At 35.9% G+C, this 26,968-nt stretch overlaps 1 protein-coding gene across 2 annotated transcripts; it reads right to left on the reverse strand.

Moving 5' to 3' along the window:
- Positions 1-669: 669 nt before the first annotated feature.
- Positions 670-26,752, reverse strand: LOC128232063 (poly(A)-specific ribonuclease PNLDC1-like). 2 transcript variants are annotated; one of them, XM_052945403.1, is made up of 20 exons: positions 26,590-26,752; positions 22,736-22,787; positions 17,564-17,637; positions 16,889-16,925; positions 16,665-16,743; positions 16,164-16,211; positions 15,891-15,985; positions 14,394-14,491; positions 10,938-11,029; positions 10,564-10,707; positions 9,207-9,362; positions 8,089-8,153; positions 5,328-5,395; positions 4,799-4,852; positions 4,346-4,388; positions 3,595-3,694; positions 2,875-2,964; positions 2,548-2,636; positions 1,958-2,056; positions 670-1,403 (listed from the first exon to the last, which is right to left on the reverse strand). In XM_052945403.1, exons 1-20 carry the CDS (start codon positions 26,666-26,668, stop codon positions 1,331-1,333), a joined length of 1,635 nt encoding a protein of 544 aa, XP_052801363.1. In that variant the 5' UTR covers positions 26,669-26,752; the 3' UTR covers positions 670-1,330. The 2 variants fall into 2 exon arrangements, with proteins under 2 accessions (XP_052801363.1, XP_052801364.1); XM_052945404.1 differs by lacking the exon at positions 26,590-26,752 and adding an exon at positions 26,538-26,576.
- Between the last annotated feature and the right edge of the window lie 216 nt (positions 26,753-26,968).

The following is a 26,968-nucleotide window of genomic DNA, read 5'->3' on the forward strand; positions in this document are numbered from 1 at the left end:
TTTGCAAACACATTTTGATATGACATTATCCAAGACTGTTTGACCTATTTTCTTCGTTTAAAAGATACATGTTCATGTTCTCTGGACTTCCCTACAACACTGATGATGCTTGATTTAATCAAAGACCCCGCACTGGCAGGTGCCAACCTTCGTCCATATTTTCCAATAGAACTTGACCAATATGTTAAACAGAGTTATGGCATTTGCTACATGCATGTATCCCATTTTAAAGCTGCACTCTCACAGATTGAACGTTTTGACAACTTTTTTATTTTTTGTCTTGGAACTAGCCAATTTTTGCAAAAATCCATGGCAACCAGTAAGATAAGACAGCTGACAAAAAATTAGATCGCAGATTTTTATATTTAAGTTCAAACATTGATTTTTAAGCATTTTTCATAAACTGTTACTAACGGTTTAAGCCATAAAACATTAATTTTCGAACGGAATTATAAAAATCAACGATCTGAATTTTTGTCAGCAGCCTTAAATCAATGGTTTACAGATATTTACGCAAAAGTTTGCTCTTTCCAAAAAAAAAAAAAAGGTGTAAAAATGGTAAATCTGTGAGAGTGCAGCTTTAAATTGAAACATTAATGCTAAATTTGATGTAAATAATATAAATGTTTTATGGCTATTAAACAATGTAGCAAGTTGATGTTAACACAAAAGCTATGACAATACTGTTGCCCTTTCTTCAAAACACACACAAGCTTCAAACCTATCCACAATAAAGCAGAGGAACAAAAGTTTTATCTGTTTTACTACATCACGGTTTTGTTCATCATTTAAAAAAAAAGGTTAACACCAAAAGAACATTAACAAAAAAGAATACATTACATGACATTGTATGTAAAACCAAAAGTGCATATCTATACACATGATAAGTTAACAAAGTTGTTTTGACATACACAGGTACGTGTCTGTAATTGATAATGACTACATGTATTGGAAATGTAAAATTATACTGTTACATATTATTCAATTTCATCATCTTTTTTCACGATGAATTTCAGTTTGAAATGAGTAAAAATGCTTACTGACACTAAATTGTTGAGAATAGCATTCTATACACAAGTACCTTTTCCCAAGCAGGTAGTGAGAGAACACAAGATTACGTTGTATTGATACACTGCAATACACTGCAGAATTTGGCTTATCTAAATCAAAAAGAATATTGTTATCACCAAATATTTGGTTGACTGTCTGCTTTAAACATTCACGTGGTTTCTAGTAAACTAGACCAATCCTGAAAGCCCTCATACACATGTACAACAGGTACCGGTACATATACATTGTATAAAGCACGGTTTCGAAAATCTGCCAGACCTCAAGGCTTTTTGTTGTCTGTTGTGCCCAGTAATGCCCATATACACAGTCCTCCAGAGATCAACACCCCTGACCTGAAAAATGCAATTAAAACAGATGATATAATTTCAACATATACAAACGAGCACACTTTTTAATAGCCAATGCAAACTTTCATCTATATTTTCCAGCTGGTCGAGGGGCACAACTCAACAGTTATTTATTTTCCATAATAATATTATTACTTATTATAGTCATTGTTACACCCTGGGCATTGATAGCATTTTACTAGTTACATGCTAAAAAAAATGTGAAATAAGCCTGGCTAAGGCCTAAGTTTTGCATGACCCAGACCAAATCACTAAAAGGCCTAACTTTTGCATGATCCAGCCAAAAACACCAAAGGCTATGACAATACTTATATCATTGTTTTCTTACCCCTTTCTCCCTCCCCCAGGCCAGCTAATTAATTTTTCTACTGTTTATGTAGCTGCTTTACATGCACATATATTGTACACCAAGTTTACATTACAGCGCTGTAAATATAAGCAATTTTGGCAGAGATAAAAGCATTATTTTACTTATACATCTACAGATAAGGAGAAAATTGGATATTCCATTTTTCTTGTCACCCTAAGACAAAACATACCAAAGTATTCCACGGACCACAGGTGAATGTCTCCACACACTGTACTTGGTCACAAAGATGCTGTTGTGCTGTTTAAAGGCCTTCAGAATGTCCTTGGAACTTGAAAAAAAAAACATACGGTAAGCAAAAGGATAAGGCCTTACAAAATATATTTGGTTTGGGTAACCCGACTCATCGAAATACCCTAATAATTATTTATTTTTTATGTTTCAATACGTGATTTAAAACCTTTAAAGCTTTATTTAGAAAATTGCTTTAACCTCATTCTCCAATGATGACAATTATGTTCTTATATAAAGCCTAATAGAAAAAGCCTACCTACCCTACCTAGTTTTTAAAGTATGTAACCTTAACCAAACTTTTTCATTTTTTTGGCCTAACATACACAGGCATGTATTAATGTACAAGTAGACATTTTGACAATTTGCCATTAAATGTCAATGAATTTGCATATGTTTAAATCCGACTGTCCAAACTTTGCAAATCATATATTGTAACATATATAAATTATAATTAGTACAGATTACTTTTTTTTTACTATTTTGTTTTTGTTTTGTAGGGTGAGTTATCAAGGAATGATGTTAATTTACCATTTGAAACTGTTGGTGGCTGCCAGTGCTTGGTTCTTGCCATACAGCTTTAAGTCTACATTGCCATACGGAGAAAACCACTTTGCCAGCTGCAACCATAAACATTATCAATTTTAATATTTGTCAATAAACATCATATTGACAGATTTTTTTTACATTGTTTTAAATGATTACATAATGTACAAGTGTGTAGATAACATTCCTAAATGAAGTTATAAAAGTGGAAACTATTTTCAAAGAAGTTTCATATTTTGATATTATTAATCATTTGAGGACACTTATATGCAAATACGGCCACCATACTTTACAAACCCATGCTATTCTCACCTGATCAATATTGAGTCTTTTCTTCATAAATCTGCTCTTCACAAACAAGAACTCTGGCTTTTGAGATTTGTAGTCAGCCCCATCTAGATTCTAATACAAATTATTTATTTGAAAAATTATTGAAACTGTAATAAAACAACATTTAGTTTTTGAGATTAAGGAATCTGACCCACATATAAGCTAGTTATGTTTACCATTATGTTAAATGTTGATGCAAGTTGTGACCCCATGTAATTTTAAGCATCTTTCGAAAGAGTTCTTCTTGCTGATTACCAAAATGTTAACTAAATGACCAGAAGTATTTTGTATATATTTAAAGCTATTGTACTTTGTAATTTTGTTTCAACTGAAATCAAAAGTGAAGACTTCTTTTTTTTCAAGGACAAAAAAAATTGTTTATAACACTACTTAATGTCTAACTTCTACAGTTTTTTTCCTACACCAAAACCCCTTTGAAATGATTCAAAAATAATATGGTATTAGAACTCAAAAGGCATTCAAAATTCCAGTGTTTGTGTTTCAGATACCTTAAATGCAAATAAGGTCATCCTACTATCGAGGTAATCTCAACTCCATCAACACAAGCGATCATTACAAAAGTTGATGTTGGGAAATCCTCAACTATTATTGGCTAAAAAAAGAAATATAATATTAATTAAATTGGTAAAACATATTGATTCATAGAAATTTGTGAGATATTCAAATGCTATAGAAACTTACTATATTGTTGACTCTGGCTCGTATGATGTTGATTCTGTTGCAGTAGTCTTCCATCGCCTGGAGGTAACGCCGGAACATGCACGGTATCACATCGGAGGATCTACAACGCACATGAGGGCAATTTAGTACAAAGTCAAGTGTGTATGGAAAGCATTTCAGTTCATTCATATACATTCATTTTTAAAGAGTAGAAAAAATGCTTCCAAACAGATCTTGTAACACAAGATTGCCATCCATATAATTTCTAAATGCTTAAATAGCCATTCAAACTTGAACACTGTTTGTTCCGAAAGGGCCATAAAAGTAAAGTTTAATGTTCATTGCATCTTGCAGAACACTCTCAGCTTAGTGACAGGGTGCAAAAGAAGTGTTTTAACTATGTAGTTTTTAAAATTTGAAGGAAATATTTTTATACATATAGTTGAGGCAAACTTTCTTGAGCCATAAAGCCGTAGAAATATTGTTTCCAGTTATGTTTACTTCTGGACATGCTCTGCTTATTATGGAGCCAAAAATAGTTGCTGAAAGTCTGAAGCCAATGGCCTATTTCGTTGAGGAGACAATGGGACAACAGACTTCAACATTCAACTCAACATGGACCTACATACGCTCACGGAAGGGATATTTACCATAACATTATGCCAATTTTCAGGGGGGTAAAAAAGAACAAGAAAACAAGAAAATGTGTTTTTTTTAGATAAAGATGAAGATATATTTCATAAGAACAGTCTTTACAAGTCAATTCACGTACTTAACATCCATGAAGGTTATGATGTGTGCATATCTCAGGAACACTGTAAAACAAGAAAATCATGAAATTGTGGAAAAATCCAAATTCATTTGTTTAGTTATTAGTTTTAAAATTATCAAAAGTTTAAATTGTATGGTCTAGGGTTACAGCTTTTGCTTTGAAAAATGTTAAATGGACAAGAACTTACTGTATAAAATGCCTTTCCAATGTCAATGAACACACCAGCTTATTTATCAATATCCTTATGATTGTCAACTGGACATGGGCTTACAAATACAGTATCCTTAGAAATTTCAACTGACATGGATTTATAACTGCTAAAGTACAGTCATGTTAAAGAAATAGACTACAGCCACATTAATGACTATATCAAATTTTCAGTGTATATTTAAGCAGAATAACTTAGTGAATGAATCAAGATGTGTTTTATTGTTAAAGTTTATAACATCTTACCAAAACCACACATATAAGCATCAAAACCAGCTTCATGAGGTAGGAAACCATCCCCTGTGAATGAAAAATTGACCTGTAGACTATGGCCAGTGATTAAGACAAATAATTAAATACATAGTGCATTTTACTTCATGGTCATGTCACTATGCAAAAACATGTTATAACATAAAAGTTAATTGGCATAGATTCTTTAAACACAAAAAATTGAAACAAGTTTCATGAAGATTTGGTAGCAATGTGGCTGCTTGAGTGTCTACAGGTAAAATATATGCAGGACTGAATAAGACAACAGTCAAGACAAAAGCTCTCCATGAGTAAGTTAATTAAGTATCCAACATAATAACTACACAGGTTGTAGCTGTAATTTCTGTGTTTTAGAGTACACCAAATACTTTTTTAAGATATTATAAATTGTAAAAAAAAAATATGAAAGAGCTTCTGATTTTACCCAAAGTTCTCTCCAAAGGTGTGTCATGAAGCTTAATACTTAATTGATACAAGTCAACAGAAATACACAGAAATGACTTACGATATCTGTCAAACCCTTCAGCATGAACTACAGCTGGGGGATGTATGACCAAGTCTCGACCTTTCTCACTGGAAATACAAGCCATAGGTCAGAGACTACATACTTTGGTCAAGATTTTGATCAATAAGAATCATTTTGTATTTGATTTGAAAAATCAATGGTGAAAATAGCAACATTAAAACTCGTGAAACTGACATTATGCAAGAAGCGAAGCCATGTCTTTGGGGGTTTTGTAACATAAACCAAAAAAACTGAGTTTTTTTATATTTAATAACTTATTTAATGTTCCTATGTTTTATCAACATAAGGTATACAATTTGTCCATTATAGAAACAAAAGGTTTTTGTCCTTGACACTGTTTACAAATGTGTATTGAGGGGTTTTATGATCATTGCTAAACCACATTTTAACTTACATAATGAAAAATGAGGAAAAAAAGAGAAAGAAAACATCTAAATAGTAGGTCTATATGACAATTTAGTGATATTTATATATTCAAAATAAAAAAGAATGAAAAACACACCATTGTATAGCAGAAATATGGACAGATAACAGTCTTTGGAAAAAAAGCTTTGTTTTATTTCACGACGTCCTTGGCATGTAAAAGTTCTCGGTGCCTTAACGAAGGGTTGCTAATAATTGTACATAGAAAACTTTTCCCATCATTATTTGTGAATGAAATCTTCAATATTTGTTCCCAATGTATTGAATTGCAAGTTAAAGCTGCACTCTCACAGGTTGAACGTTTTGACAACTTTTTTATATTTTGTCTTGGAACAAGCCAATTGTTGTGAAAATATACCGGTATGGAAACCAGTTATATAAGACTGTTGACAAAACATTAGATTGCGGAATTTTATATCTAAGTTTAAAAATTAATGTTTTATGCATTTTTCATAAACTGTTAGAAACGATTTAAGCCATAAAACATTAATTTTTGATCGGAAATATGAAAATCTAGGATCTGATTTTTTGTCAGCAATCTTCTATCATTGGCTTGCAGTTATTTACGCAAAAAATTGCACTTTATAAGACAACAAGAGCTGTCACAGTATGTGACGAATGCCCCCTAATGTGACATGGACCTACGAACAAGGTCAGTACAAGAAAAGTTTATCTTGCCTTTACGTGTCAAATACATATGGCAAGTTATTTTAAATTGCCTCTGAACATAAAAAAATACCACCCATACTTGAAAACCTACACTGTTATGTCCTTATATTCAGAATTTCCTTGTGAATAAACACTTAGTGTATCTTTCACCTTAGAGGTAGGGACATGGGTCTTGCACACGACACGTTGTCTTCGTATGTGGAACACATGTAGCAAGTGATTTTAAAATCTGTCCATACAAGGGAAAGTAACAGCCCTGACACGACAACCTATACTCTATGTCCTTATATGCAGCACTCCATTGCGAATAAACACTAAGTGTGACCTTGACCTTTGAGGTAGGGACACGGGTCTTGCAGGCGACACGTCGTCTTGGTATGTGGAACACATGTGGCAAGTTATTTTAAAATCTGTCCATACAAGAGAAAGTTACAGCCCGGACACGACAACCTATACTCTATGTCCTTATATGCAGCACTCCATTGTGAATAAACACTAAGTGTGACCTTGACCTTTGAGGTAGGGACACGGGTCTTGCACGCGACACGTCGTCTTGGTATGTGGAACACATGTGGCAAGTTATTTTAAAATCTGTCCATACAAGGGAAAGTTACAGCCCGGACACGACAACCTATACTCTATGTCGTTATATGCAGCACTCCATTGTGAATAAAAACTAAGTGTGACCTTGACCTTTGAGGTAGGGACACGGGTCTTGCAGGCGACACATCGTCTTGGTATGTGGAACACATGTGGCAAGTTATTTTAAAATCTGTCAATACAAGGGAAAGTTACAGCCCGGACACGACAACCTATACTCTATGTCCTTATATGCAGCACTCCATTGTAAATAAACACTAAGTGTGACCTTGACCTTTAAGGTAGGGACACGGGTCTTGCACATGACACGTCGTCTTGGTATGTGGAACACATGTGGCAAGTTATTTTAAAATCTGTCCATACAAGAGAAAGTTACAGCCCGGACACGACAACCTATACTCTATGTCCTTATATGCAGCACTCCATTGTGAATAAACACTAAGTGTGACCTTGACCTTTGAGGTAGGGACACGGGTCTTGCACGCGACACGTCGTCTTGGTATGTGGAACACATGTGGCAAGTTATTTTAAAATCTGTCCATACAAGGGAAAGTTACAGCCCGGACACGACAACCTGTACTCTATGTCCTTATATGCAGCACTCTATTGTGAATAAACACTAAGTGTGACCTTGACCTTTGAGGAAGGGACACGAGTCTTGCACGCCACACCTTGTCTTGGTATGTGGAACACATGTGGCAAGTTATTTTAAAATCCGTCCATACAAGGGAAAGTTACAGAGCCGGATGGATGGACGGACGGACGGACGGTGCGATTTTAATATGCCCACCTTCGGGGGCATAAAAATAAAAAAGTTGTAAAAACGGTATATCTGTGAGAGTGCAGCTTTAAATATCTTAATATATTGTTTACATTATTAATTTGCAAAATGAACTTGTCCACAAACTTTAAGAAATTCCACATACATGCATTTACACTGCGTTACTGTTGGAAGATGATAAAGTGCAGTATAAATTCAAATGATTTTGTGTTATCATTCAAGAAAATCTAATAAATTCATCATGTTCTTGAAGTAAACTTTCCATACCTTTCAATATCCGTATACAGTTCCGACAGACTGGTGTTCTGCAACAATCCCGACTCCTCCAGTTTCTTGAATGAAATCAACAAATGTTTACTTAGTATTATAAAATTATTCCAAAATAATAGAGCTCTTTAAGGCAACTCAGAAAAGAAGCATGTATCATTGTTTATTAAAAGTTTTACAGGAAATATGCCATCAAAAAAGTTAGTTTTAATTTAAAACTAACTTTTTTGATGGCATATTTCCTGTAAATCAGACTGATTAAAAAAGAGCATTCAATCATAAGTGACAAATGCCCCTGAAGGAATGAACCGAAGTCCCTAGCACCTGAAATGTAATTGCAAAATTTCAATGAATACTCAATAGCCACAAAGTACAATATTGATCTAGAGGCTGGAGCTGACACAATGTCTCTATGTGTTGAATATTTGTGCCTAGTTATTTTAAATTTGTACCAAATTTGCATGAGGAAGTTACAGCACGGACTCAATCATATGTAATGTACTAGCTGAATTTTCTCATATAACCTGCAAGTAAGATCTTGACCTTTAAGGTAGGAACTTGGGACTTGTGTCAGACATATCATCTTCATGTGCTGAACATTTGCTTATAGTTATGTAAAATTACTCCAATGTGTGAGAAAACTACAAGAAGGACATGACCATATGTAATATGATTGTATATTCACCAAATAAAAACAAAAACAAGCATATAATTTAGGTACAGATAATAATATATTAATCTTTATAAATGGTGTTTTTTTTAATTAATAGCTATATGGCCATAAATCCCCAGTTAAAAAGCCGCAAAATATCACTACTATTATTTTATGTACCTTAATCATATGCTTTTTGTTTGTTTTGATCATTAGGTTCAAATGAGTCAAACATGAAAATGTATAAAAATTAAAAAAAAATATTTTCACATCAAACTATATTGGGTGCCTGTAGTGTGGGGTAAATGTGTGCCAGTTCATCCCATGCATAAGAAAGATAGAGCCTGGAGATAAAAAAGCAAACAACAGAGCACATGGACAGATGGATGATACAATTACTATATTACATGAAAATTCAATGTAAAATAGATATAACTGGAAAATCAATAAAGCATCTTTGGCATACCCCTCTGAGCCTAAGAGCAACATGTTTAGTGTCGTATATCCAGGGAAAGAAGGCATGTAGGGTTGCCTTGAACTCAGAATACGACACGGGTAGTGGGCGGTGGAATTTGTCATACATCAGCATCAGGTCCATCAACATGTTGTGACCCAGCAGAGGCTGTAAATGGGTTCATTCTTTAAAGACAATGATTATTATTTTTTAAGCCTGGGCCCAGTTTCACAAAATTACTTGATTAAGTCATTAACTTCCATTACAATTACAAATTTCAAATAAGTTTGAAAGGTTTACTGTTCAGAACTTTGATGCAGTGCAAATCTTTGCTAGCAAGAAAATCGAAATGAAATCTCAATTTTTATTACCGGGTAGGGATGCAATCGAATGGCAAAATGAATATTCGAATATTCGGTAATTCTTTCTATTGAATATTCGAATATTCGATTATCAAAATACGTCTTTTAGAAGTTGAAGTAAACTATTATTATAATTCACTAAAGTAATAACCGGGGTATTTTAACCCTACTTTGCCATAGCAAGTATGCTCGGCAGACCCTGGTTTTCCCCAAATGATCCTCTGAATTTTCATATTTTCAGAAAGAAAAAACGCAATACATTATGAATAAACAATTACCAAAATCGAATAATTTCAATTCCACTGCTTTCATATTTATACACAATGTGAAATAAGATGGATTCCTGGTCAAATGATGTTATGCGTCTATGGAAGGTCTTTCCATAGATAGAGCAGCCACACATTTTGTCTCACTGTACATCAATAGAGAAAAATAAATATATCGTAAACCGCTGTAATATACAGTTTCATTTCAAAGCATGAAGATTATATCGAAAACATGGAAAACAGTATAAAGCACATACATGTAACTACATTACTGTAGCACATGTCATTCATATCATCACGGCGATTTCAGCAATGTTACACAGCTTAATTTGCAGTCAAGACAACACATTGGTGAGAAGGCCGATTCTTTAAATCCTTAATTGGCAAAGGCATTTTAATTTACTGAAAATAATTGAAATTTTGGATGTCTCTTGTCTTTTAGCCAGTTATTGTAAAATTACGGGAACTTTTAATTGTACCAGACGGTAAGTCCCTTAATGACATATGACACGTGTTTAGTGTATTGTCATCCTATTTCACACCTCTGGCGTTATGGGTCAATGCTGTAAAAATAAGTTGTACGCAAAATATGTATTATTCTATTTATTCAACATCAAAAAATCGAATATTCGAATACCGATTTTGACATTCGAATACCTAACGTTTGATCGAATATTCGTTTGCATCCCTTATTTTAACTCATCAATACTGTATACTGTAAATGATGATAGTAAGTCATACCTTCTTGCATTGCTTCATGACCCGGAAGACTCGTGTAAAGCCAAGCATTTTGAGTACGAGTTGCTCCTCTTGTTTCCATTGTAACGCCTTCTCTGCCTCCTCGAAACGTTGACGCTCCTCCAACCCTATACGCTCAATACTGATCTTGGGTGAGCAGGAATATATTTTGACAATTAAAAGATTATAATTATTTGAAATTCAACAACAGTACAGTAGCTTCCCTTATTTCCTACTGTGTGTTTAAAAATTAAATATTACTAAGCCATCTTTCGAAAATAATTTGTTTAAACTGGTTTTAAATAAATGAGCTATTTATTTTTAATGTTGTATGAACTAGAAATACAAGATGTGTATTTTAAAAACACACACCATACCAGTTTGCCATCATTATCAATGGTTGTCCAAATGGAGGGAAATCTCCCTCTCAGCTCCATACTCAACACATACATTGGCATACCCTCTGTTTCTGAAAAAGAAAATCTGTCAAATAGCAAAACGAAAGTTTAATTGCCCTTCAGCTAAAGTATGGATATTAGAGAATCTATGTCCTTTTAAACCATCTGCATAGATTTATAATTGTCCTAGACCTGATGAACTTAATGAGAAAATAATTTGAAGATTTTACAATTCAATCATCAAATCAAAACAATAAATGAACAAAACTATTGATGTAATTGATGGATGCTCCCAGACATACTCTACTGGATACCTTTGTGAAATGATTATACTGGTTCATCAAGGTGGGGGAACTTTTTTTGAAAACAATTTTTATCAGAGCAATACAAATATCCCAGGAGTGTTGTCTCCACCTGCACACTGCTGTGACACTGGATAGGACATATCTGTCTACTTCAAGGTACCCACAGGGTAGGACATACCTGTCTACTTCAAGGTACCCACAGGATAGGACATACCTGTCTCCTTCAGGTACCCACAGGGTAGGACATACCTGTCTACTTCAAGGTACCCACAGGGTAGGACATACCTGTCTACTTCAAGGTACCCACAGGGTAGGACATACCTGTCTACTTCAAGGTACCCACAGGGTAGGACATACCTGTCTACTTCAAGGTACCCACAGGGTAGGACATACCTGTATACTTCAAGGTACCCACAGGGTAGGACATACCTGTCTACTTCAAGGTACCCACAGGGTAGGACATACCTGTCTACTTCAAGGTACCCACAGGGTAGGACATACCTGTATACTTCAAGGTACCCACAGGGTAGGACATACCTGTATACTTCAAGGTACCCACAGGGTAGGACATACCTGTATACTTCAAGGTACCCACAGGGTAGGACATACCTGTCTACTTCAAGGTACCCACAGGGTAGGACATACCTGTCTACTTCAAGGTACCCACAGGATAAGACATACCTGTCTACTTCAAGGTACCCACAGGGTAGGACATACCTGTCTACTTCAAGGTACCCACAGGATAAGACATACCTGTCTACTTCAAGGTACCCACAGGGTAGGACATACCTGTCTACTTCAGGTACCCACAGGGTAGGACATACCTGTCTACTTCAAGGTACCCACAGGATAGGACATACCTGTCTCCTTCAGGTACCCACAGGGTAGGACATACCTGTCTACTTCAAGGTACCCACAGGGTAGGACATACCTGTCTACTTCAAGGTACCCACAGGGTAGGACATACCTGTCTACTTCAAGGTACCCACAGGGTAGGACATACCTGTCTACTTCAAGGTACCCACAGGGTAGGACATACCTGTCTACTTCAGGTACCCACAGGGTAGGACATACCTGTCTACTTCAAGGTACCCACAGGATAGGACATACCTGTCTCCTTCAGGTACCCACAGGGTAGGACATACCTGTCTACTTCAAGGTAGACACAGGATAGGACATACCTGTATACTTCAAGGTACCCACAGGGTAGGACATACCTGTCTACTTCAAGGTAGACACAGGATAGGACATACCTGTATACTTCAAGGTACCCACAGGGTAGGACATACCAGTCTACTTTAAGGTAGACACAGGATAAGACATATCTGTCTACTTTAAAGTAGACACAGGATAGGACATACCTGTCTGCTTCAAGGAAGACATAGAATAGGACATACCTGTCCACTCAAGGGTATATACAGGATAGGACATACCTGTCCACTCAAGGGTATATACAGGATAGGACATACCTGTCCACTCAAGGGTATATACAGGATAGGACATACCTGTCCACTCAAGGGTAGATACAGGATAGGACATACCTGTCTGCTTCAAGGAAGACATAGAATAGGACATACCAGTCCACTCAAGGGTATATACAGGATAGGACATACCTGTCCACTCAAGGGTATATACAGGATAGGACATACCTGTCTACTCTAGGGTAGATACAGAATAGGACATACCTGTCCAATCAAGGGTATATACAGGATAGGACATACCTGTCCACTCAAGGGTATATACAGGATAGGACATACCTGTCTACTCTAGGGTAGATACAGAATAGGACATACCTGTCCACTCAAGGGTATATACAGGATAGGACATACCTGTCCACTCAAGGGTATATACAGGATAGGACATACCTGTCTACTCTAGGGTAGATACAGAATAGGACATACCTGTCCACTCAAGGGTATATACAGGATAGGACATACCTGTCTGCTTCAAGGAAGACATAGAATAGGACATACCTGTCCACTCAAGGGTTGATACAGGATAGGACATACCTGTCCACTCAAGGGTATATACAGGATAGGACATACCTGTCCACTCAAGGGTAGATACAGGATAGGACATACCTGTCTGCTTCAAGGAAGACATAGAATAGGACATACCTGTCCACTCAAGGGTAGACACAGGATAGGACATACCTGTCTGCTTCAAGGAAGACATAGAATAGGACATACCTGTCCACTCAAGGGTATATACAGGATAGGACATACCTGTCCACTCAAGGGTAGATACAGGATAGGATAGGACATACCTGTCTGCTCGAGGGTATATACAGATTAGGAAATACCTGACTACTTCAAGGTAGACATAGGATCGGACATACCTATCTACTCAAGGGTAGATACAGGATAGGACATACCTATCTACTCAAGGGTAGATACAGGATAGGACATACCTGTCTACTCTAGGGTAGATACAGGATAGGACATACCTGTCTACTCTAGGGTATATACCAGATATGACATACCTGTCTACTCTAGGGTAGATACAGGATAGGACATACCTGTCTACTCTAGGGTATATACCAGATATGACATACCTGTCTGCTAGAGGGTAGATACAGGATAGGACATACCTGTCTGCTAGAGGGTAGATACAGGATGGGACATACATGTCTGCTAGAGGGTAGATACAGGATAGGACATACCTGTCTGCTCTAGGGTATATACCAGATAGGACATACCTTCCTGCTAGAGGGTAGATACAGGATAGGACATACCTGTCTGCTCTAGGGTAGATACAGGATAGGACATACCTTCCTGCTAGAGGGTAGATACAGGATAGGACATACATGTCTGCTAGAGGGTAGATACAGATTAGAACATACCTGTCTGCTAGAGGGTAGATACAGGATGGGACATACCTGTCTGCTAGAGGGTAGATACAGGATAGGACATACCTGTCTGCTAGAGGGTAGATACAGGATAGGACATACCTGTCTGCTCTAGGGTAGATACAGGATAGGACATACCTTCCTGCTAGAGGGTAGATACAGGATGGGACATACCTGTCTGCTAGAGGGTAGATACAGGATAGGACATACCTGTCTGCTAGAGGGTAGATACAGATTAGAACATACCTGTCTATTTAAAGGTAGACACAGGATAAGACATACCTGTCTGCTTAAGGGTAAAAGTCTTCTCCTCTTCTTTACTGACCAGCCAATCTGCCACACGAGAACAGATCTTCTGTATAGCAAACTCATCCAGATCTCTTTTTCCATGAAAACAACATTCTTATTTTCATTTTTTTTGTATGTGTTACTAAAACTATGTTTAGAAACATTTAGCTAAACTATTCCAGGTTAACCTATTATTTATTCAAAAATCATTATATATTAATATTCCAATACAAATATATGACAACTACTTCAATACCAGATGCCAACAGGAGACATGTCGAGCCTGTTGAAGGAGCCTTTGACACAGACATAGTGCTCTTCCATGCAAAAGCAACACATAATCACAGAATAGATATCAGACACCATAATTATGATGTTTATATGACCACCCTAAAAAATAAAAGTAATATTTCAAAATAACAACAATTTATGTGACCCTGGGTCGTGCATGAGACACACAATCTCATAATGATGACTATGTGTGCTTGGTTACTTGCCAATCTAATAATACATAAATATGTGGCTTGGACAAGTAAGTGGCCTATGAACACAGCTCATTTTGACATGTAAGTTTGACAGTGACCTTTGCAATACAGGCCTGAGTCTTTAACTAACCCATTCCACATAATAGAGAACATATGTGTCAAGTTACTTGGGATTCCTATGATACATGGTTAAGATGCAGACTAAACTTGTGCGTGACATGCTGCCCGTCATGATGCCCATTCCTTTCAACTAAGTTGAAAATGCTATAATGCATGGTAAAAATAAGGCCCGGAGTAGGTACTGTCCTATCAGCAGTACTCATTTAGACATTTAGCCTCAAAGTGAGACCTTGACCTTTGAAGTACAGACCTGAGACTAGTACATGACAACCCCTAATATTAATGTACATTCATGTCAGGTTTCACGGAAATCCTACAATGATTGGTAAAGAGGTGGCCCGGACAAGATACAGGTCTATCAATATTTATCATTTCAGCCTATGACCTCTAAGCATGACTGTGAACCTTCATGGCAAGTTCTTCGAAATCCTATAATGCATGGTCTTGATACAGCCAGTACCAGAATCTTATCAACCTTTGACCTCTAAGCATGACCTTGATCTTTGAGATACAGACCTTGGTCTTGTGTGTGACAAGCCACTGCATTATGGGGAACATTCATGGCATGTTTTTAGAAAATCCTATAATGCATGGTCAAGATACAGCTCAAAAAAGTATCATTTCAACCTTTGACCTCTAAGCTTGACCTGGCTCTTGAGTGTGAAAAGCCACCTTATCATGGTAAACTTTTATGGCAAGTATTTTTTTAAAATACTGCAATGCATCGTCAAGATACAGCCCGGACAAGGTTCAGTACGGACAGACAAACTGACGCACGCACATACACTGTACTGCCATTGTGACAACTATGTCTCGCTCACCACACACAGGGGTGACAACAACATTCTGTAACTTAAGTAAAAGCCACACTACTGCAGATGCTCACCTTTCCAGCCCTGTAAACATGGCCTTACTGGCAATATGCTCCCGGACCTCTCGCTCCTGGACTTCATTGAGAAATGACACTCCCTCATACACAAACTACAATTATAATCAAATTCATCAGTATTTATCATCATAAATCTGATGTTACATTGTTTTTTTTGGTTTGCCAACTCTAAACAAACAGATTCTCATCTCACCATTTAAAACATAGAAATAAGAAATAACCTGTAATAATGTGAGAGTTTACTATATATATTTTTATATGCAAACATACCTTGTTGAAATCAAACTTGTAGCGGGTCAAAAACTGAAAACTGGATGCCTGAAGAAAACAAAGTTTTTCAAATGATACCAAGTAAAATTAATACATGTATTCTGCAAGTCAAATTTCTTTTCATGGTTCATTCAGAGCAGCCCTTAAAACTAAACACTCGACTATTCTATCACTATATAGTTTAATGATTGCAAAGTTCTGGTAAAGCATGCTATAAAGTTAGATTACACGCAAAACCTTTACCACAGTTTCTAAGGTGATTAATAAACAGCCATAATTTTCATTACCGGGGTTATATGATTATGCAAAATATAGTTATCTAACTTGATAAGTTAAGGATTATGGATGGTTGATGGATGGTTTTGACAAAATTCAATAAACATGTAGTTTTTTAAAGATACTTATTTTTCTATGACCCATCAGCTTTCTTTTTATTTGAGCTAAAAACAAAGGAATAGTACACAATACTTTTCTCAAGAGGTTATTCCACATATATTTTACCTGGCACACAAACTTTTCATCAATCGGACCAAACGAGCGGGGGTATATTGGTATGTTGAAAGTCTTTGCAGTATACAGGCTGAAATGTGCAGTAAAATATCATTTATATAGTAACACTGTCATGTGACTTGTTAGTTCAGCAAACACATTAAGAGTTTGATATTCATGCATATTTTATTCTCATAACTTAATAACAGAAAAAGCATCTTCAAAAATGTTAGTACCTGTTCTGTTTTCGGTCTCTTGTAAATGTTGATATCCCTGAAAAATCATGTAGCATGGTAACATGTGACTACTACTAGTATATAACTCTTTAAAATCAAGAAGTTATTTTATATTTATTGTATAAAATATTATTTTTTAAATTTAAGGTTAAAGCTGCACTCTCACAGGTTGAACGTTTTGACATTTTTGTTTTATTTTTGTCTTGGAATGAGCCAATTTTTGCGAAAAATTCATGGAAACCAGTTATATAAGACTGCTGACAAAAACTTAGATCGCAGATTTTTAAATTTAAGTTAAAAAGTTGATGTTTTATGCATTTTTCTTAAATCGTTAGTAGCCATAAAACATTAATTTTTGAACGGAAATAAGAAAATCTGCGATCTGATCTTTTGTCCGCAATCATTTATCATTTGTTTGCGGATATTTAAGCAAAAAATTGCTCTTTCCAATTCAAAAAATAAAAAAAATTGCAAAAATGGTATATCTGTGGGAGTGAATCTTTATGCCATAGAATCAATGTGATTTACAAAGTTTAGTTAATCATTATTACCTTCAATTTTGACCAAATATCTCATAAATAGAATGATTTACACCTAAATAAATGTTTCTTTAAACGAAGAGAAGAAAAAACTCATAACTGAACTTTGGCATGATACAACCTAGTCTAAACTAACCTATCTGGCACATTGTAATTTGGGACACTGTTTTTCTCAGCTTCCTATAGCGCTCTGCACCATCGTCAAATAGACTGAAAAATATGTAGATGTAAGAATATCTAAATGATCATAGAAGATCTATGTACATCTGGGACCAGTTGGCTCTAGTGTACATTAAATGTTAACTTGACAGAGCAATATCTATAATATCTAGGCCATTTCAGATGTTACATAACAGTTATGTAGTAAAAAAGGACCTTTTTCAACATTCTCATTACCAATCTTGCAATTTTTATAATACAAGTAAACCAAGCTATTTTATTAACAATTGTACATGTAATCTACCATGAGAATAGACCTAACAATAGCTGTCATAGGACAGCCAGCAAAATAATACCGGTATGTTGCTTTTATGTAATCTACCATGAGAATAAACCTAACAATAGCTGTTATAGGACAGCTAACAAAACTATATGTTGCATTTTTCTTTAAAATGAATGCATTAATGATGTTAAATGTTCCTGTCAAAAACAATAAAAACTAGAGCTGTCACAGGAGTGACGAATACCCCCAAATGCCGCCTGGACACAGGAATGGCAAACCATTCCTTTGAAAAGAGGCCATAACTCCAAGGTTACTGCACACTGCATCTTCTTTTATCATGCATGTATTGTTTTATTTAAATCTGTTGAGTAATTTAGAAGTTACACTGCTGACAAGAAAAACTAGCTGATGCTCTAGCTGATCTCTTCTGGAATAAGACATCTAGAGCATTCACGAGCTTTTCTTCCAACACGATCATCATCAAATTTTACAAGTACATATTTGGGCTTGAATGCATCCTTATCCACCTGGGAATAAATCCCGGGACTGTTCCTGTAGCCGAATTAACAAGTCCATCTGACAGGTCAATATTTGTAGTAAGCACTACTGTGGCAAATATGCCATACTTATGTTCTGCTGGTATTCCACTGGCACCTGGTTCAAATGAAGCATGCTGGATTTGTTTTGTTTGTTCACCTTTCCAAGTGTCAATTACTTTAAAGGTAAATATTTGCTCATTTAGTTTTTGAAGGTTCTATCAAACTTGACCTGTATATTCTGATGTTACACCTGTGTACCAAAATTTTTTCAAATCTGTCAAGCCTTTCATGAGTTATCATCCGGAAACCATTTTTCCATTTTTAGTAACAGTGACCTTGACCCCACCAGCCCCAATATCAAATTTGATCTGTATCTTCTGATGTTACACCTGTGTACCAAAAATTGTTTAAATCCGTTTAGCCTTTCATGAGTTATCGTCCGGAAACTGTTTTTCTTTTTTAGTAACAGTGACCTTGACCTTAGCCCCACCAGCCCCAATATCGAACTTGACCTGTATCTTCTGATGTTACACCTGTGTATCAAAAAATTTTCAAATCTGTCAAGCCTTTTATGAGTTATCGTCCGGAAACCGTTTTTCTATTTTTAGTAACAGTGACCTTGACCTTGGCCCCACCAGCCCCAATATCAAACTTGACCTGTATCTTCTGATGTTACACCTGTGTACCAATTTTTTTTTAATCTGTCTAGCCTTTCATGAGTTATCGTCCGGAAACCATGAAAACCGACCGACCGACAGATCGACTGACCGACCGACAAGCTCACTAACTTGATCTGTATCTTCTGATGTTACACCTGTGAACCAAAAATTGTTCAAATCCGTATAGCCTTTCATGAGTTATTGTCCGGAAAACGTTTTTCTTTTTTTTAGTAACAGTGACCTTGACCTTGGCCCCATCAGCCCCAATATCGAACTTGACCTGTATCTTCTGATGTTACACCTGTGTACCAAATTTTTTCCAAATCTGTCAAGCCTTTCATGAGTTATCGTCCGGAAACCGTTTTTCTATTTTTAGTAACAGTGACCTAAACCTTGGCCCCACCAGCCACAATATCGAACTTGACCTGTATCTTCTGATGTTACACCTGTGTACCAAAATTTTTTGTGACAGACCGACGGACTGACCGACAAGCTCACTCCTATATACCCTCTCAAACTTCGTTTGTGGGGGTATAAAAATCATAAACAAGAGCTGTCACAGTATGTGACAAATGCCCCCGAATGTGACATTGACCTATGAACAAGGTCAGTACATGAAAAGTTGATCTTGCCTTTACGTGTCAAATACATATGACAAGTTATTTAAAATTGCCTCTAAACATAAAAAAATACCACCCATACTTGACAACCTATACTGTTATGTCCTTATAAGCAGCATTCCATTGTGAATTAACTCTAAGTGTGACCTTAAACTTAGAGGTAGGGACATGGGTCTTGCACGTGACATGTCGTCTTGGTATGTCGGACACATGTGGCAAGTCATTTTAAAATCTGTCCCTACAAGAGAAAGTTACAGCCCGGACACGACAACCTATACTCTATGTTCTTATATATGCAGCATTCCATTGTGAATAAACACCTAAGTGTGACCTTGACCTTAGAGGTAGGGACACGGGTGCATGCGACACATCATCTTGTTATGTGATCACATGTGGCAAGTTATTTTAAAATCTGTCCATACAAGGGAAAGTTACAGCCCAGACACGACAACCTATACTCTATGTCGGATTGTCCTTATATGCAGCACTTCATTGTGAATAAACACTTAAGTGTGACCTTGACCTAAGAGGTAGGGACACGGGTCTTGCACGCGACAGGTCGTCTTGGTAAATCGAACACATGTGGCAAGTCATTTTAAAATCCGTCCATACAAGGGAAAGTTACAGCCCAGACATGACAACTTATACTCTATGTTGCATTGTCCTTATATGCAGCACTTCATTGTGAATAAACACTAAGTTTGACCTTGACCTTAGAGGTAGGGACACGGGTCTTGCACGCGACACGTCGACTTGGTATGTGGAACACATGTGGCAAGTTATTTTAAAATCTGTCCATACAAGGGAAAGTTACAGCCGGGACACGACAACCTATACTCTATGTCCTATATGCAGCACTCCATTGTGAATAAACACTAAGTGTGACCTTGACCTTAGAGGTAGGGACACGGGTCTTGCAATCGACATGTCATCTAGGTATGTGGAACACATGTGGCAAGTTATTTTAAAATCTGTCCATACAAGGGAAAGTTTCAGCCCGGACACGACAACCTATACTCTATGTCCTATATGCAGCACTCCATTGTGAATAAACACTAAGTTTGACCTTGACCTTAGAGGTAGGGACACGGGTCTTGCATGTGACATGTCGCCTTGGTATGTGGAACACTTGTGGCAAGTTATTTTAAAATCTGTCCATACAAGGGAAAGTTACAGCCCGGACACGACAACCTATACTCTATGTCCTTATATGCAGCACTCCATTGAGAATAAACACTAAGTGTGACCTTGACCTTAGAGCTAGGGACATGGGTCTTGCACGCGACACGTTGTCTTGGTATGTGGAACACATGTGGCAAGTTATTTTAAAAACTGTCCATACAAGGGAAAGTTACAGCCGGGACACGACAACCTATACTCTATGTCCTTATATGCAGAACTCCATTGTGAATAAACACTAAGTGTGACCTTGACCTTAGAGGTAGGGACACGGGTCTTGCACGCGACACGTCGCCTTGGTATATGGAACATATGTGGCAGGTTATTTAAAAATCTGTCCATACAAGAGAAAGTTACAGCCCGGACACGACATCCTATACTCTATGTCCTATATGCAGCACTCCATTGTGAATAAACACTAAGTTTGACCTTGACCTTAGAGGTAGGGACACAGGTCTTGCACGCGACACGTCGACTTGGTATGTGGAACACATGTGGCAAGTTATTTTAAAATCTGTCCATACAAGGGAAAGTTACAGCCCGGACACGACAACCTATACTCTATGTCCTATATGCAGCACTCCATTGTGAATAAACACTAAGTATGACATTGACCTTAGAGGTAGGGACACGGGTCTTGCACGTGACACGTCGCTTGGTATGTGGAACACTTGTGGTAAGTTATTTTAAAATCTGTCCATACAAGGGAAAGTTACAGCCCGGACACGACAACCTATACTCTATGTCCTTATATGCAGCACTCCATTGAGAATAAACACTAAGTGTGACCTTGACCTAAGAGCTAGGGACACGGGTCTTGCACGCGACACGTTGTCTTGGTATGTGGAACACATGTGGCAAGTTATTTTAAAATCTGTCCATACAAGGGAAAGTTACAGCCGGGACACGACAACCTATACTCTATGTCCTTATATGCAGCACTCCATTGTGAATAAACACTAAGTGTGACCTTGACCTTAGAGGTAGGGACACGGGTCTTGCACGCGACACGTCGCCTTGGTATGTGGAACATATGTGGCAGGTTATTTAAAAATCTGTCCATATAAGAGAAAGTTACAGCCCGGACACGACAACCTATACTCTATGTCCTTATATGCAGCACTCCATTGTGAATAAACACTAAGTTTGACCTTGACCTTAGAGGTAGGGACACGGGTCTTGCACGCGACACGTCGACTTGGTATGTGGAACACATGTGGCAAGTTATTTTAAAATCTGTCCATACAAGGGAAAGTTACAGCCCGGACACGAGTTATTGAGCCGGACACACGGACGGACGGACAGACGGACGGACAGTGCGATCTTAATATGCCCACCTTCGGGGGCATAAAAATCAAGGGCCATCATCTGTGGAGTTATGTAACCTGATTGTGTGATAGCCATAAACATCTGTGTGAAGTATGAAGTCCATTGAATGAACAGTATTTGAGGTCTGAGTTAAAACCCAAAGCTGCCCTTAAACTTGGACCAAACATTTAAAGTCAATCAAGAGCCATAATTTGTCTTTATGATAATATGGTTATCTAACCTAATTGTATGATGGTAGTCAACAACATTGAAAAGTATGAAGTCAACTAAATGAAGTGTATAGAAGTTATTAGTGAAACTCCCAATTTACCTTCAAGCTAAGATCCTTAGTCAAACAGGGGCCATAATTCGTATTTAGGATGATACAGAGTTAAGTAACTAAATTGTGTAATGGTCCTGAACAACGTTGAGAAGTACAATCGGGGCAACTAGTATAACCATCCTTATTCTTCAGATACATGTAGTCAAGATCAAAAAAATATGATATATGTATATATATATATTATGAAGATGATGATTTAATTTTTTGGCATGAACTACCTTGATTTGACTTGCTCATTCAATCTCAGGCCTGTGAACTCAGTGTCAATAGCTGTAAAGATATAAGTTAAAATATAAAAATATACATGAGCATACATTTGGAATACAGCTGAAACAATGATCATGCACTTTGGAAAATAGATCATTTAAAATTGTGATACTTTTAAATAATTACATAATGGCAGTATGTACAGCAGAACATAAGAATACTTTTTCTAGCACTCATTTAATGACGTTTAGCTAAATTGATATCATTAAAAATTCATTTCTACACAAAAATAACAGTATAATTGTTTATTGATTTTTAATTTCAACAGTTCAAATCAGAGACATAAATTAATGACTATGTTTTAGGGCTATTCTTTAAGTTTCTGGACAGAAGCAAATTTATTCCACCAATTAATAATATAAACCAGGGCTTCTAAAAACCTCCAATTTGCAAAGATGTGACACTGACGCGTGGGTTAGTAGTACAGCTCTCTATATTGGGTCGCACTAAAATGCAGTCTTTACAGCGGACTTAATAGAAAGCGTTGAATAGTGCGGACGACATAGATATAGAAAAAATCTCAACATAGCATTTGTTGGAATACTGCGGACGATATTGAAGTAGAATAAATCTCATAAAACTAAAATTTTGATCATTTTTCGTAATAAATCTGTTTCAATAGTGCGGACGATATTGAATAGGAACAGATCTCATAACCTCTGTTTCAATAGTGCGGACGACATAGAAATAGAACAAATCTCAATATGTACATTTGTTTGAATAGTGCGGACGACATAGAAATAGAACAAATCTCAACATATCATTTATTGGATTACTGCGGACGATAAAGGAGTTGAATAAATCTCACAAGGCTTAAATTTTGGTCTTTTTTTGTAATACATCTGTTAATATAGTGCAGACGATTTAGAATAAGAACAAATCTTAGAAATAGAAAAATCTCAATATATACATGTGTTTGAATAGTGCGGACGACATAGAAAAAGAACAAATTTCATCATATCATTTATTGGAATAATGTGGACAATATAGGAGTAGAATAAATCTAAGAAAGCTTAAATTTTGGTCATTTTTTGTAATACCTCTGTATCAATAGTGCGGACAATATTGAATAAGAACAAGTCTCATTACCTCTGTTTGTTCTATTTCTATGTCGCCCGCACTATTCAAACAAATTTATTTACTTATATATTTACTTATATTCTTATTTCTTAATTCTTTCATTTATTATTTACGAACTCACTAACTAATTCATGTATTCAACAACACACGGGCCATTGCAAGATCGCCCCCACTTGGTGTGGCCTGGATGTAGATAGATACTTTCTATTGCTTATGATTAGAAAAGTAATCCATCTACAACTACCGTAAGCGCTCTAACAATATATTTAAATTTTATTAAATACAATAATATTATGTTTATATGTGCTTATTTTTGCCAATATTATCTTATTTTCACCACAAAAAGCCGGATTTTCATTCATAAAAACAATAATAATAAACAAATACAAGCTCTTATAACATGTTATCTATCAATTCTAATAAAATAACAATAACAATTGCATCATTCAGCTTACGCGAATCAAGGAAAACACAAAATTAGATTTCCTTCTTTGTCTATATTGGCCGCAGTTTTCAAAACCCTTCTTTGTTTATGTCGTCTGCACTATTCAACGCTTTCTATAACGTCCGCTGTAAAGACCGTAATTTAGTACTGTTCAGTCCGTCTATATTCTTCGAAAAGTCAAGCTAAAAATTAAGTTCTTTTCAAATATTTTTTCAGTACAATTTCTTAAAGACCCAACATCCGATCAGACTATCGGATGTAAATAGCTATAGAAGAGGAGTGGCTTATCAGTTAGGGTCAGTACCTGGGAAGCATTTATAGCCCAAGAATGTAAACAAACAACCCATATCTGAGTGAGTAGCTACTTTGTTGGAATGCTTTCAGATGTTGTAAGGCTCAATTAACAGATTATTTCTATAAGAAAATGTTTACAACTTTGGCCTAGAAATGTTCCAAAATGTGAAGTCTTTAGCCCTGACCAACTGACCCATGCAAATTGGAACAGTTCATATACTGAATGGGTATTACTTTTGAAGTAAAATTGCATTTTAATATTAAGTGTTTTTATTGCTTTAAAACGTAACACTCAAATCTACAATCTATGTTCTTGAACATTTTCAAAGAATGGTTAATTTATATCAACACAACTTTTCATAATTACTCTAAAAATAATTGTATAAGTGTATAAGCGACCTACCCTATTATATTTCAATAGGAAAGTTTATTTCTGGCAGGATGATTTTGGCTCCATTTTATTGCTCTCACAGTCATTCTTTTGGAAATCATCACATTGAGTATGGATGAAAATAAGCAGTTTTAATTTATCTATCAATATTATTAAACGAGGAGCAAAAATTAACCATTAAAGCATTATTCAATCACAATAATTGGGATTTTGTTAAAATTTACAAATAAATGGATATGAATGAACAGTCAAAACAACAGGATGTGTTACATAATAACTTAGAATATGAACATCAGCTGAGATTGCCTTCGACATCAGAAGGAGCATTTTGGAAAATAATATTATAATATACAGGAAAATGAGAAACTAATGAAAATGATGTTTAAGATGGAACACTTACAGAGTGTTTATGTTCATTATGTGTGACATATTACACATGAACAGGCAAGGCTCGGTGTAGAGTCAACACATGAACAAAATAAAAGAGTTTGCAGAGTGAGATATAAAAAGTTCTGGTCAATGTTAGATCACAGTGCATGAAACAATCAAAAGTATTTAAAACAGAAAGCTAGACTAATGTAAGGGACAATGTTGATGTGACAGTATTCAGAATACAAAGAGAAATAATGCCAAGATGTGTGCTTGAATTGGTCTGATCAAAATACCCAAATACAGCTGGCATTACCATAATGATATCACTGTGTTATATTCACTGGAATTTTATTGTCCCTGTTGTGAGAAAAAATGCAGCTGAACTCAGTAAGTTTATATGCATGCCATTTACATGATTGAAAATCTGATTCTAGATAGACCTGTCTAACATGTGCTCATGTTTACAAACAGAAGATCACATGATCAAGCCAGATTGTTAGCTCCTCCTACAATATTCAAAATTTGAAATTGAAGATATGCATTTCTTATTATCAAGACCATGTTTTAACATTAAACTATGATATATGTATACATATTGATGGACACACTTTCAAACTACATGCCTAAATTTTTATGGGTTGTAATAATTTTATTTAAGGTTAAAATTTTGAAAAATGCTTTCCTGATTTGAAATGCTTTCAAAAAACAGGGGAAAACACCCACCCGCCATTACCTCCCTTTTATACCCCAGTTGGGTCTTTAAGCATTTCATTTCTCCTTGGAAGTGAGAAACATTTATTCATCTTACGCATACATACATGTGCTTACCAAAAATAAAATATTTCTTTTAACCATTCTGGTGCAAAATGAATCATAGAATCCCAAACATATAAACAGGAGTTCAGTATCTGACTATCAATTCAGAGTGTCGTACTAGTCTTAGGAAGTTACATGTAAGTGATTGTTGTCAAATAATGGCATGCTAAATTATAGTCCTAGCTAAATTATTATTAATGACACTCACAGATATCTACCTAAATAAACAAAAGCCAGAAAACGATAGTCACTAAAACTTTTAAAACATCAGCAAACTAATAGGACACTTGCAAATTTGAGTTGTTGTAAAATAAAAAAAAGAATTAATTTACAAATACAAATACAGTATGTATACCATAAAAAACAACTTTCAGTTCCATGTATGTATTTAGTGTAAAAATAATCACCAATATAATCACAGCTTCTGATTGCTTGTTCTATTTCAGCAAACTTTTCATCGAAAGAACTACTTAGGATTTCAACCATCTTTGTTTGCTAATGTAGCGGCAATGTATTGAAATACAATAAAAATCTTGAACAACAATTTACTAAGTTGCAACAAAGCGAAAGTAAAAGTAGCATGGCACTCTTCACCTTGACCTTTTGTGAAGATTTGATTAGTGCATACTATTTACGACATCATGCTTCTTATTTTAACCCTTTGATACTTAAAAGAAAAGTACATAAAGTGTATGATAAAATATGGTATAATGGTTTCAGTAAAAAATTATACATTTCTATTGTAGTTTAAATCATTTAAACCTGTCTGTATATTTTACGACTTTC

Source organism: Mya arenaria, chromosome 4, assembly GCF_026914265.1.
Source record: "Mya arenaria isolate MELC-2E11 chromosome 4, ASM2691426v1".
Taxonomy (NCBI): domain Eukaryota; kingdom Metazoa; phylum Mollusca; class Bivalvia; order Myida; family Myidae; genus Mya; species Mya arenaria.

What these genes read in the sequence shown, in the direction of transcription:
- LOC128232063 (XM_052945403.1), bottom strand. Translation starts at nt 26,668, where the DNA reads ATGGTTGAAATCCTAAGTAGTTCTTTCGATGAAAAGTTTGCTGAAATA. An exon ending in TTTTACCCTTAAGCAGACAG is followed by an intron (nt 11,030 to 14,393) that starts GTATGTCTTATC and finishes TTTCTTTTTCAG; the next exon opens with AAACAGAGGGTATGCCAATG. An exon ending in TTGCTCTTAGGCTCAGAGGG is followed by an intron (nt 8,154 to 9,206) that starts GTATGCCAAAGA and finishes ATTTCATTCAAG; the next exon opens with AAACTGGAGGAGTCGGGATT.